The sequence below is a fragment of the Euprymna scolopes genome, chromosome 22, assembly GCF_053919585.1.
Source record: "Euprymna scolopes isolate OS-2025 chromosome 22, ASM5391958v1, whole genome shotgun sequence".
Taxonomy (NCBI): Eukaryota; Metazoa; Mollusca; class Cephalopoda; order Sepiida; family Sepiolidae; genus Euprymna; species Euprymna scolopes.
This window is the reverse complement of record NC_136503.1, coordinates 44,735,569-44,750,564: the sequence shown is the minus strand read 5'-3', so window position 1 is coordinate 44,750,564 and position 14,996 is coordinate 44,735,569. Positions and strand designations below refer to the sequence as shown.

Below are 14,996 nucleotides of genomic sequence, written 5' to 3'. Positions count from 1 at the left end.
ATCCACGGTTGCTGGAATGAGAGCCTGCTATTCCCATGGATTAAATAGAAAGATTCATGAGTGTGACAAGATACGCTATAAGAAGTTCAAAGTTTATATTGACCAAAACATTGTGAAAATTCAAGATGAGAAAAGATAATTCAAATAATATGAACATTAAAGTAGTTGTACAAATAATTAAAATATTACATTTCTATTAATTGTTGTGAAATGTGTTAAACAAAAAATCTAAATATTCTATACTCCTATGAATTTCTTTCTTTTTTTTTTTGTGTATTGATATTCATATTAAAAACCCTTTATTTATTTATTAGTATTTATTTGCTTTCCCACGAAAGCAAAATGTGACACAAGGTCGTTTTTAATATGGGAGAAAACCAGCTCCCCAAAAAAAGGCAAAAGGGGCACTCTGGTAGGGGACCAAAAATAATAATTGTCTCAGTATAGAGGGTTTTCCTTCCATTGACTGAGACAAATTATCTCAAGTGTAGCATCAGAACAGATACTACACTTTGAGATATTAAATCCTTTATTCAGACTAACAATTAACATGAACAAACTACACTTTGATCTTTACCAAAAGGCCAAGAAAGAAAAAAGGCAAGCCTTTTTTGTTTTTATTTAAAAAGAATGTACAAATTTGTTATGTATCTATCGTGGAATTGCATTCATCTGCAAAAATCTGGTTAATTTGCATATTCTTTTAAAAATTCATTTTAATCAATTCCCTAATAGTTTTTTTTGGTACTTGTACAGTTTAATCAAGACATTAAACAATGAAAATATTGAAAAAAAAGGTTATATTGTACATATCTGTTATGGAACAAAGTTCTCCAAAAAAAAATTTGACTTAATTTCATCAAGTAGTTTTTTTTTTTTTTTTTTTTTTTTTTTTTTACAGCAAAAAAAAAAAACAATTTGTTATGATACCGAGCAAAAACTTCGATTTTTAGGAAGAAAAGCTAGTAATAAAAATGTGGAGGGAGTCTCAGTGCTTTACATAGTTATCTCCCTGTGGCGTGTTAAAAATTTCCATAATGGCTGACTTCAACGCGCTCTCATAAAAACATGTTTTTCCGCTGTAAAAAAAAACAAAAAAACTACTCAATCAAATTAAATGAAATTTTTTTTCAGAGATGTTCAGTCCAAAACGGATACGTACAATATAACCTTTTTTTCGATATTTTCATTTTTTTTAATGTCTTAAACTGTACAAGTACTGTTTTTTTTTTTTGCTTTTTTTTCTTATAGGATAATCATCTTTAGTTTAGTTTGTGTGATTATATTCAGGCAGATATTCTACTTGAATATTCTATGCAATGTTTGCGTAAAAAGATTATAGTAAACACAAACCTTTTTTATGTATATTTATGTATGCGTATATATATTTGCTCAACACACACCTCCAAACACCCGGGCAATGCCGGGCAGCCACGATAGTATAATAATAAATACGAAATCTGCATTAATCAAAATATCATTTAAGCATATTTTATGACCAGGCAGTGCTGGGTGGCCTGCTAGTCTTAGATAAATTGTTTGTATTCTGCATATTTCAACAAAATTCATGAATTTAACCTTTTTTCCTTTTCATAGAAAGTAAAGCAACTGGAAAAAACTCTTGAGGAAACGAAAAGAGTTGAAGGCAATTCAACAAATCTGGTAGACGTAACAAGTACGGCCACTACAACCGCAGAAATCACATCAGAGACCGAATCCAAGGTTTTTATTTTCTTTTAAAATAGACAATCAAAATGTCATACGCCTCAAATTCTCTCTCAGACTTAAAAAAACATGATTTAGTTTTTAATATAAAATATGAGGTAATGCTTAAAGATCGCAGTCAGAGAAGAATGCAAAAAAAAATTCTGTATAGCTATTAAAAATGGTTTTATGTTGTTTTTGTTAAATATTATTAATTTATGTTATTATTAATAAATATTATTAAATGAGGAATTATTTCAAGTGAGAATTCGAATATTGTTTTCAAATAAACATGACATCAGGTCAAATTCGGTGACCATTTTGTTTTTATTTAGCTTATTCACATAATGTTTACACATTTCAAGTGTGCTTATCTCAATTTTATATGCATAATACAAAATGGCTTTTAAATGGAAATGATTTCTCATTTAATAATGTATAGCAAAAACAACATCATGAAACCATTTGTAGCATGGATGGCTCTCGTCTTGGGGAGGCTCCATGTTTTGACAAGCTTCTGGGTTTGACCTTTACTCCTGATCTGAAATAGAACACGTACATCAAATCTATTGCCAGGGACACTGGGAAAATGGTGGGACCCTTCTACCGCTCCAGAGGATATCTCACTACTAATGCAATTCTCTATCTTTATAAAAGCCAAATATGTCCAAGGATGGAGTACTGCTGCCACATCTGGGCAGGAGCTGCTAAAAACAGCCTATCCTGCCTTGACAGTGTACAAAATAGACTTCGTGGTTTAGTGGGGGATGCCCTTTTTTCTTCCCTGCAACCTCTCTCCTACAGAAGAGACGTTGCGAGCCTGTCTTTGTTTTATCGTTATTTCCATGGCACGTGCTCGTCTGAGCTCCAATCTCTTGTCCCCCCTCACCAATCTTTCACGAGAAACACCTGTCTGGCTGAAACTACTGTCAATAATTTTCCCCACTCTTTATCTGTGCCTAAATCCAAACATAGATTCAAACATAGATTCGATGAGCAAAGTTTCTTTCTTAGAACTGCACGCCAGTGGAACTCTCTGCCGCTTGCCTGTGTCCCACCTGACTACAACTTGGACGTCTTCAAGTCCAACATGAACAAACTCCTGACAGACTGCCCCCTTAAGTAAGACACTCTATCAAAACCCCCAATACTAATGATTACTACGATACAATCTCATTGATTACTGTACACGCAATAACCCTTATCCCTAAGTGGCCTTCGGGCCTTGATAAGTGGTGACCCCCATGTAAAAAAAAAAAAAAAAGCAGAATTTTTTTCTTGTCTTCTCTGACTGCAACTTTTAAACATTAGCAAATATGGAACATTAACATTTTTCTTATTATTTTACTTTTGTTTTTTTCTTCATCCTTTTCATCTTTCTCGTCTTTTTTTCATCACCACCATTTTTATTTATAGTGGAAATGACCATCCATGCCAATATCACAATTCAGCATTTCATAGAAATAACATATTTTCAATATTTAAACTAAAACTAGCAAAAGAAATCCAGAATTGAAGAACGAACCTTATATCCTATGTTTTTTTTTTCTCTTTTTGTAAATGTTTGCGATGAATCAAAATGTCAACTAAGAAATAAATAACTTTCCTAAAAATGACTTTCTCCAAAAATTCCTTGTAGAAAAAGGAATCTCTTTTTGTTTATTCCTCATAGGAAAGCAAACCCTTGGAGGGAAACGCGTTTTTAAATAACTTAATAATAAGACCCTGAAGCAAACAAAAATGGAATAAAGATCTACCACTAGTCTCTTCCTCTTTAGTAGGGTCCAAAAAAAGAGTCTTGAATCTAATAGGTCCCACTTTGTCAACTAAGCTTCGACTCCTGTCCCATTGCCGCAATGTTGCATCTCTGTGCCTGTTTTACAAATATTTTAATAGAATGTGCTCTGATGAATTCTTTGCACTTGTGCCCTCTTGACGTACATATTCCCAACAAACTCACTTAGCAAGAAAATCACACTCCTTCACTGTTGAGGTCCCTAAATGCTAGAAAGTTTTCTAGCGTCTTCCCTTTAACATCTAGATTTGGAATTCCCTGACTGTACTGATATGCAGAAGTTTAAATGTAACATAAACCAAAATCTTCTTAATCTTTCTTAGGCATAGTCCCAATTAGTGACTCCTTATGTCAAAGTGGTGATATGCCTTGTTAGGGGTGAACATGAGTTTAAAAAAAAAAAAAAAAGAGAAAGTAAGAAATACATGATAAAAAAATTGCTCAAAACTTTTAAGTTGGTACTTAGAGAGAGTAAGAGAGAGAGATAGAGAGAAAAAATACCCTGTTTGAGTGGCTACAAATTTGGTGACTGCAACTCCAATCAGAGAGGTAAAACAAAATGAAGACGAGGTCATATGTAGATCACGGGTGACGATCCGTGATGCCCGTTACTTCAGCTAGCCACGCCTTAGTACCTATAAGTTCATCCCTCATCTGTATTATTCAATCTGCTTCTCCAAAAAATCGAAACCTTATTTCACCTTTTTATTTTAGTCCTAAATAGATGCAGGAAGGCGTTAATCATGTTAGGAACAAAAAAGATTTTTAGTACCGAAAATGTTTTCTAAGAGTAATGCTCCCACTCTCAGTGTTACATTTCCTTCTAGGAGTAATATTTTCTGAGAGTAATGTTCTCGCTATAAAATTTCCTTTTGAGAGTAATGTTTTTCTCTATAAAATTCCTTCTAAAAGTAATGTTTTTAAAGGTAATATCACCGCTCTCACTGTAAAAATTCCTTCTAAGAGTAATGATTTGAATGACACTGGTGTTAATGTATATATACATTGAATAGAAATTAATGGCACTGGTGTTTATATATATATATATATAGTTTTTTTTTTTTTTTAAATATAATTATCCACTGACACATGTTTCGTTATCTACGACTCATCAGATTGGCTGAATCTAGCGAGATTCAAAATTGGGACTCTGCGGTAATGAACCTAAACCCTTTATGTGTGCGTCCATCCCGCTCAACTGTCAGGATGTATTGCGATTTATTTAGATGTTATTTGTTTTTGTTTCCATGATACGTTTTGAATGAATTCAATTATTTACGAAAGTGCATTTTTACCTAAATGCGAGTTGGGAATAATTTTCCCTTTAACCAACTTGGTACCCCCAAAAGGGGAGCGGCATACATATTGTTTTGTTTTTTTTAAATATAATATGTATGTATATATATACTTCAGAATAAAATTATCTAACAATCAACTAGTGTAGAAACCTGTGATTATAAGTCTTACAAAATATTACTGACAGTAATATTCTATATGTACTATCCCACCTAAATAAGAATTGCTCGATATACAAGATAGAGCAAATAAATCAAATTTTAGTCATTCAATAAATTTTAAAATTTATGACGTAAAAAAAAATTATAAACTCATTATATAAACAAAGAAAAAATTATAAACTCATTATATAAACAAAGAAAATTGCTCCAGGAAAATGCCTACTTCAAACCATTATCTTGTGATGTGGATTACTCAAAATACAGTTTGGATCACTTTACCACACTGCTATCAAAGACATTCACTTCGGATTTTATCATACAATTTGGATGTGAATTTTTATATCCTTTTCATTAACTTCCCTTACTCTATGATATTTAAATACTTAAAAAAAACTTTTAATTGTGATTTTCCATGTCTCACTGACTTTAGCAAATAAGATGTAAACCATTATAACTATTTGCTAATATTTTCTTCTCTGAAGAGATGGTAGACATCGAAATTCTATAGAATAAGGAGTTATGATATTTCAAATGTATTCTTTGTCTTACATAGAATAATAAAAATCTTTTGATTTGAAATTTAACCATTTCACACTATAAATTTTAAAATTCATTGAATGACTAAAATTTGATTTGAGATATATATATATATAGAGAGAAAGAGAGAGAATAGAAATTAATAATACTAATGTTAATATATATATTGAATAGAAATTAATAGCACTGGTGTTAATATATATATATATATACACATTGAATAGAAGTTTTAAGTTTTGTGGGTGAACTTTATATGTAACATGACTTTTCTTTTCCTCTTTCATTTCAGAGTTGTGTATTATCTGAGTCTAGAGGAGAAAGTGTATTGGCAGCCGATGCAGACACACGTGAACAGCTCATAAAAGATCATCTGACGAACAGGATAAACCAACTCACATTGAACCTTCAACTGGCTGAGAGCAAAGCCATTAGTTTCCACGCAGAGGTCTCTATTTATTTACATCAAAATCACAAAAATAATCAGCACTTTTGAACTTTCTTGACTGGAATAATTTTGTTTTGGTCAATTTGAGTTTTTGAATTGTCTGTCACTACAGTGTTACATAACTTTTTCTACATTAAAAAAATATATAGTGATACTGTAATAAGAAAGATATGTCTTCTATTTTGTACATTTGTAGTTTTATATTCTCTGCTAAATCCACTCACACCTCACAAAAATTTTAATCTACTTTTTGTAGGCGATTATGTTTGAACTCCTTATCTGTGCCTAAATCAAAACGTAGATTCCATGAACAAAGCTTCTTTCTTAGAACTGCACGCCTGTGGAACTCTGTTCCGCTTGCCTGTTTCCCTCCCGACTTCAACCTGGATGTCTTCAAGTCCAACACAAACAAATTCCTGATGAACACCCCCCCCTAAGTAATGACACCTTATCAATTCTCCAATACTATTGCTACACTATCCCATTGAGTACTGTACACACAATAACCCTTATCCCCAAGTGGCCATTGGGCCTTGATAATTGGTGAATCCAAAAAAAAAAAAAAGAAAAGAATTTAGAGTAGAGACTATTTTGTATATTAATTTTACAGGAAATGATACTTAATTTCCTGGTCCTTCTATTGTTTTAGGGCAGCTAACACAATTTTTTTTATCACTAACCCTAAGTCTAAATGGCTACTAGCTAGGGATAAGTTAAAAGGCTTCAACAAATGTTTTGAATAAAGTAAAGTGGCCAAAGATTTATTGGAGATGGTGAAATGCAACTATATCATGAAAGACTTAATATTGGGTACAAACATCGACAAGAGGAGACAATACAAAATGGAGAATAACCAAAACGAAATAGCTCCAGTCAAAGTTCAATTACTAATTATTTTTATTTGTACAAATATTCAACTGATACACATGATTACCCAGAAGAAATTTCTGTATAAAAAAATGTATATTTAAAAAAGTATTGTAATTATTATATTAGCTGAATGCATTATGTACATAAGTTTTGTTCATTAAAATCATAACTGAGTTTTATTTTTCTGTGCTATACTTAATGTGACATCAGAACATTTTAACTTATGGTAATTACTTTGTTAATATTGTAATTTTAATTAAATGCATTCATACCTTGATTATATTTGTAAACTCAATCACCAAATGATTAGAGTACTTTGAAAAAAATTCAACACGTCTGGAGTGCTAAATGTTTTGGCTTTGATTCTAGCTGATAACACTCAAGTCAGTGTTGCCATAATATTTGAAATCAATACTATATATTAGGTACAATATGATATTCAATAGAGAATTGGCTCTGTAATAATAATTACAAATCTGTATGAATTCAAATATATTTAAGCATATTTTATGACTGGCAAGATCAGGCGCACTCCTTTTTGCTAGTTATTTAATAAAAATATATTTGATTGGCATGTAATTCCAAAGATTGGCGCTTGCCCAGATTTTTCCTCTTCTAAAAAAACAAAAGATAAAGGAAAATCTGTACGATGCCTGTACCTATGATGGAAAGAAAATATCATACATCAAAAATCATGTACATTGATCAAGCAATTACATTTTTATAAGGAAAATCATTTTGAAGCGAATTGAAGTGCTTCTAATGCTTCTCTCCCCTCCCAATGTTGAGAATGACTTCCTAAAATCTCGCAAATTTGAATTTTTTTTAGTTATCTCCCTTGTTCATTCAGAGTGTTTTCAAAATGGCATCATGAAATTGTCGCTCACAGTGTAACCATAAAATTTTATTTTCTTGTTTATAAATAAAATTACTTGATCAATTTACATAATTTTTGGTGTATGATATTTTCTTTTAGTGGTACTTGTACAGTTTAATCAAGGCATTAAGAAATGAAAATATCAAAAAAAAGGTTATATTGTACGTATCCGTTCTGGACTGAAGATCTCCGGAAAAAAATTTCACTTAATTTGATTGAGTAGTTTTTTTTTTGTTTTGTTTTTTTACAGCGGAAAAACACGTTTTTATAACAATGCATTGAAGGTAACCATCTTTGAATTTTTTGAACACGCCACAGGGAGATAACTCAGTTTAAAGCATCGACACTCCCTCCCCATCTTTAATACTAGCTTTTTTCCCCTAAAAATCAAATCTTATAAAAAAGTGTTTTTGCGCTGTAAAAAAAAACTACTTGATGAAATTAAGTGAAATTTTTTTGAGAACTTCATTCCATAACGGATACAGACAATATAACCTTTTTTTTTTTTTTTTTTTTTCGATATTTTCATTTTTTAATGTCTTGATTAAACTGTACAAGTACCCTTTTCATCACGAGTATGTACATCTTTATTTTTTTATTTTTATGGGAGAGGGATTCTGGATTAGCACCAAAACTAAATTAATGTATAGATTTTTAACTATTATCAAATATCATTACTTCTGTATTTTTTTTTCTTCAGGTTCGATCTTTGCACAGACGCCTTGCAATTGCTGAACAGAATAAAGAATCTGCAATTGAAGAATTAAAGCAAGCATCTTTGACACAAGCTCAGCTCAAAGTATTAATATTTTTTATCTGTAATTTTTAATAAGAAAAAAGAGAGTATTATTAAGATTCGAATATATATATATATATATATATATATATATATATACACACACACACACACACACATTATAAAGAAGGTATATAACCACTGAAATGTAATGGGCTATTGTGAATTAATGGCCATATTTATAAGGAGAATCCTGAGGAGTTGTGTAACCAGAAGGTCTGTTCTCATTACATTTAAATTTCTGCACAATGGTACATTCAGGGGGAAACAGAGAGCAAGGAGGGACATGGGTATATTTGTTGATGATACAATGGCCTATAGCATGCAAGAGGGAAGAACAGATGTTCACAAATCTAAGACAATGGCAAAATTGTTAGAAAATGACCTCCACACTGTAGTGGAATGGGGCCGCAAATGGATGGTAACATTTAATGCTAGTAAAACTAAGTTGCTCTCCTTTAACAATTACAAGACACCTTTCCAACCACCGATATCCATGACAAATAACATCCTACCTAAGAATTCTTCCTTCAAACTCCTCGACCGAACATTTGTGGGCAATATGAACTGGAACAAATATATAGAGGGCATTGCAAAGGCTGCTGCAAAGAAGGTGGGTTCTCTCTATCAAGTTAGAAGACTATTCATACCTGAATGTATCCTGTACCATGCATGAAGTATTGCCACATCTGGGCTGATGCATCTACCACTAGTCTTTCCCTCTTAGATAGGGTCTAAAAAAATATTCAATTTAATAGATCCCAATTTGTCAACTAAGCTCCAACCCTTGTTTTATTGCTGCAATGTTGCATCTCTGTACCTGTTTTACAAATTTTTTAGTGTAATATTCTCTGATAAACTCATTGTACTTGTGCCTCTAAACGTAGATATCCTTGATAAACCCACTTAGCAACAAAATCACACCCCTTCACTGTTGAGGTACCTAAATGCGAGAAAACTTTCTACTCAAATAATTTCTTCCCTCAAACAGCTAAACTTTGGCATTTCCTTCCTACTGCCTGCTTCTTTGACTGTACTGATATGCAGAAGTTTAAATGCAACATAAACTAATGTCTTGTTAATCTTTCTTAGGTATGGTCCCAAATAGTACCCATTTACATCCAAGTGGCAATATGCCTTGTTAGGGGGTGAACGTGAGTTAAAAAAAAAAAAAAAAGAAACAAAGAAATTATTAGAGTAGGTTTTCCGGCATTTGGGGATCTCTATAGTGAAGGGTTGTGATTTTACTACTAGTATAGTTGGTTGGAGGTGTTTAGGTTGAGAGGCTACAAGTGCATAGACTAGAAAACCAACCCCTATAATGTTTTATAACAAAAGGGTTATCAAGTGAAAGGAAAAATGAAGCTGTTTTATAAATAACAAATAATATATTTAAGTTACTTACACCATTATGTGTAGCTTGTCGAAGGTTAAAATAATGTTACAGTGAAGAAAATAAAAAAAAGATTGGCTGCCAAAAGTCTGGTGAATAGATTGGTGTCTGGTGTCAAGCTGACTAGAGCAAAAGAGACATGTTTCTTTGTTGGTGTCTGGAAGCTCCTTCTGACTGGTATATAATTCACTAATTCAGATGAAATTAATATACACAGGGGTGATTGATACATTGTCTGGGCAGAGCTTTTGTTTGATAAGCACTTCTGAACTTTTTAATTTCCATTTTCTCATTCTCTCTTTTTACATTAAGCATTTAAGCATCAACGTGACAAAGTGGCATGTTTCTGTATCACCCCCAAGCCCCGATTGTGGCTAGGTTGGAGATGAACAGACTCAGACTCAACCACACGTTTCTAGTACATGCACATCCACTGACTCAACATATTTTTGTACTCTTATTTGCATTATTCTTTCCTGGCCATGTTGTGTTGATGAAGCCATATAAACGAAATTGATTTAAATTGTTAATGAAGAAATTTGTCCTTATTACCAAACTATGGTAATTTATTTTTTTTTCCACACAGCAAGGCCTGGAAAATGGATATCTATGTGACCACCCTTTTCTCATACAATTCATGACTCCTCTCCATTACCCGCAGTCATGGATCTATTACTATTTATTCTTTAAGTTTATTTTGTTACTTAATAATTAATGATGTCTAATGTGAAATTGACTGAACATTTGTACGGGTAAGTTTTAATCTTTAAATATTTTATAAAAATTGCAGTCAGTGAATAATTAATGTTTTATTTATTCTTTTTTTTTTGTTTAGGATGAATTGACCACCACAACTCGGAGTTATGAAGGTCAGCTAAGCATGATGAGTGAACATTTGGCCAGTATGAATGAAAAATTGACCAGTCAAAAAGATGAGATTGATGAATTAACTATGCAGATATCCATGGTTAAGGTAAACGTTATATTGCATCTTATATATAGCAGTACATTAGATTGTGTTATATATATATTATTCACTCACATGTAACAAAGCATAATTTTAAATTATTACATTTTAGTATTATTACTATTAATTATTATTATTATTATCTATATATTAATACGATAGCGTGTGTGTTCTTTTATGTGTCACGCTTTTTGGCAAATTTAATTGGCTGAGATTTAAGAACACACGCTATCATATTAATATATAGATTATACTAAATCTGAGTTAATGAATGTCATTATTTTCTGTTAAAAAAGATGCATATAATATATTTATGATGTACAACATTGACATCAGATGTCATATTCCAAAAATTACATGGATGTACTGCTGATTCCAAAAATCAGGTAAATGAATAATAAGTGGCGGCTAGTTATTATTATTACTACTATTATTATTAATCATTATTAATGTTATTATTACTATTATTAATACTACTACCATTATTATTATTCATTATTATTATTATCTAAATATTAATTTACTTGTCCGATGTCACAAAAAATATCATCATCGCAAACATTAATTAATGAGAAATGGATTACCCACCCACCCATTTATAGTCGTTCTTTATCCATTAAAAATCATTAAAACGATTTTCTCCCCCCCCCTCTCCCCTTTAAAAAACATGGCTGTCTGTTTACGATTTCAAATTGGCTATTTTATAATTTCATTAAAAAAATGGTCATGTTAAGAGGAGGCTGTAAGATTTTTTTATCATAGAATTTTTTTTTTATTCAAAAAATATGTGGAAGTGAATTGACGTCTGTTTCTTTATAATTTGTATTAAAAATTAAGAAAAAAAGAACAATGGGTTGTGTGTTGAATTTTCCTTGAGAAAAATGTAAATTTTTAAATGAATTTTTTTTTTACTTTAAAAGGTTAAAAATAATTTACTAGAGAATTGTTTTAAATTCGCCCTTTTTTATTCATTTTATTTATGTGTTTAAAATTTTTCAATTACCCTAGAATTTTCACAGGTTCTGCTAGTTATTATTATTATTATTATTATTACTAGTATATACCTTCCATCAAAAATAATGCACTATGTATGCAAATAAGCCCAAGGTTATTTTTTTTTTTTATATGAGGCTCCCCCCAAAAACAAAATGGTCTCTTCTGATATTTCTTTCTGCTGAGTGGCCACCTTACAAGGCTAAAAACACTTAAAGATAAGCAATAATGAGATGGATGAATTAACAAGTGAATGATGGTGAATACTATGAGAAGATTGAAAATATCCACATGTCATGCTAAAAAAAATAACTGCTGACTCTGAAGACAGTAATTCTTTCCCCTTTAGTAAGATTAAGTATTACTTATGCAATATAAGGATTAGACAAAATAAAGGGGAGGGGAGGAGGGAGTATGCGTGTTACAAAATTGTTGAAATTAAACCCAAGCCCTATTTTTTTTAGTCTCCATAAAATATACATATCATATGTAAATTATGTACACTTATTTGTTAGAACAAAGTAGTTATGCTTTTCCAGTGTTCACATTTAATGTTCATATAACTTCATAGAATTATGTTAGTAATTTAATATTTCATATATAAATTATCATTTCTGATGACCTAAAGAAACAAAACGTTCATTTTTATTTAGAATCGTGGATTTCTTGTCGAATCCATTTCAGACGGTGTGAATTATTTGACTTGCTATTTGCTAGCAACATGAAATCTGCTTTTTAGTGAAATTATGCTGCATTTTTTTTTCTTCTCAAATCCAGAAAAAAGCGGATGTTTGCTTAAATTGCTGTATGGTTGAAATTCTTTTTCCCTACCAAATTACTAGAGCCTTACATCCTTATTTATTTATTTATTTTGATAGATTTTATTGTTTATTTTTCTTTCCCTTTTCCTCCTGCTATAGCAATAAAAAAGGGACATAATTCTAAATAAAGAAAGTTAAGAGTGATCGCCCTTTGCTCTGAATTACGGCCCTTGACGACTAAGGAGTTCCAGAGAGAGAGAAAGACTAGCAAGATGGTATCATGCCAGATATTCAATATCGTCATGTAAATTATTTAATGTTTCTACTGTGAAAAAAAAAAAAAAAAATGAGTTAAAATACAAATAAGCCTATATACTTGTTAGTATAATATCCAGTGATTCTGATGTCACATTTCTCCAAACAACACCTCCTCTTTTTTTCCCCTATTTTTCTCTCTTCTTCTCTCCATCTTTTCGTGCTTTTCTTTCCTCATGAGAATTTATGAAAAGTTAAAATGTAAATTTTGCCAGGAGAACTAAGACTTCAAATCATGGGGATAAGAGAATTAAATGAAGTCTTTCATCAAAGAATGACTTCCTTTCTTTGTCTCCCCACACACTGGTCTCTTTTGACTTTCTCAGTTGAAACTGATTGGAGCTTTTTATTTTTTTATTTACTAGTGTTAAAGTGTAGTGTCTGTTCTCCTACTACATGTCATCTTTTCTGTCCTCGATCAATGAAAAGAGGATCCTTCTAAACTGAGGCAACTTTTATTTATGTCTCAATCCTGACTGCTTCTTTTTAGGGAGCTAAATTTTTCCCCACATTAAAAACCGACTATATGTCTAAATAGGGATTGTAAATTAGGCTAAATTGCAGTAAATAGATGCTGTTGTAAATAACAAATTTAGATGAAATTGCTTTAAAAAAGATTTCTATTTCTAATGCTACTGGCAACTCCCCTCTTCCTCTACACACAGACAGGGGACAGCATGGCCTCCAGTTTGGGAAATTAGTGGAGGGGGGGGGGTTGTAGTGGAGGTAAATTTATCTTGATTTTACCTTTTTTGCCATTGGCTTTTGATTTGCTTTCAATGTGTAAGTCTTTCTAATGTTTTTTTTTATTATTATTACAATATTACAATTAGATATTGCTTGAAAAAAAAAAAACTTAGGTCATTTCTGATGACTTAAAGAAAAACCTGTTGACTTTGCCTTTTTTTTCGTTGCTTATTGGGGGTTAAATATTTATAAAAAAATAATGACGGACATTTTAAAATAAAAAAAAACATTAGCAGAAATAGAATCATTAAAAAAAAAAGTTTTTAAAATTAAAAAATCTGTTTAAAAAAGAAAAAAAGGAAAATAAAAAAGTGTATAAAGCGGTACAGAAAATAAAAAGAAATCGTCTCATTTTAGAAATAGATTTGCATTATTCCTTTCCTTATTTATCAGGCCGACTTTTTTTTTGATAGGACAGATATATATATTTACAAATAAATACATATTGCTCTTTATTATATAGAATGAAGGATTAAATCCACTTCTCTATATTTTTATTTATCTAATTTCAGAACTCAGATAACTTTGTTTCTTTAGTTATTATTTTGTTTGTATTTTTTTAAAGATTTATTCTTTTTTTTCTTTTTACAGGGACAGAAGAAATCTAAAAAGTGATGCTTTGTAATAACAAGAACACAAAAATTATTTGTTCTTTGGTATTTTCTTAATGTTTGAACTTGAAAAATTCACATTTCTTTTTTTTCTCTTTTGCTAAATAAGAGGAGCTTGTCTTTCTATTTTTCTCTTTTATATTTAATAAAGGCCCGTTTCCAAGGCTTAACCCTTCCTCATACAAAATCTCCAATCATGTTGAAATCAAGAAAATTATCTTTGAAAGATCTCTCGATGAAAACAAAATAAAATTCACCCACCTCAAATTTATTCCTAATAATTTCTTCTTTTTTTTTATCTTCTGACAAATTATTCATTACTAACACCATCATTATTTTATTTTCCAATTATTACAAGAACAAGTCTGTTCTTGTAAGTGAGTAAATATGAGATAGGATAGCCGAGGATTCGAACCTGCGAAGCTAGAGTGGAATTGAGAATTCCAATCATAAGTTAAAATAAATAATACAGAATGTTATTGAAAATGGAATGTAGAATTAACCATTGTTTAGGTCACATAAAATAGTTGGATATCTGTTTATTGAAAAAGGAATGTAATGATGAATTTTGTTTCTGTAAATGAAATGAAATTAAAATAAGGGATCTAGATCCGAGCAATAGAAAATATTAAACATATTTGTAAAGTGAGTTAAAACATGTGAAGAGCGATGCATGCTTAAACACGGAAGCATGTCAGGCGAGGAGTCAGGTATGCACATGTTTGGTC

The 14,996-nt window shown here is 31.0% G+C and overlaps 1 protein-coding gene across 2 annotated transcripts in view; it reads left to right on the top strand.

Moving 5' to 3' along the window:
- The window catches only part of LOC145243390 (protein phosphatase 1 regulatory subunit 21-like), a 109,709-nt gene extending 95,170 nt beyond the window's left edge, over positions 1-14,539 (top strand). For both annotated transcript variants that reach the window (XM_080106230.1, XM_080106229.1), the window contains 5 exons: positions 1,597-1,722; positions 5,783-5,938; positions 8,386-8,484; positions 10,710-10,847; positions 14,249-14,539. In XM_080106230.1, the coding sequence (XP_079962356.1) occupies positions 1,597-1,722; positions 5,783-5,938; positions 8,386-8,484; positions 10,710-10,847; positions 14,249-14,272 (543 nt within the window). In that variant the 3' untranslated portion in view covers positions 14,273-14,539. The remainder of the gene's footprint in view (positions 1-1,596; positions 1,723-5,782; positions 5,939-8,385; positions 8,485-10,709; positions 10,848-14,248) is intronic.
- Positions 14,540-14,996: the final 457 nt, after the last annotated feature.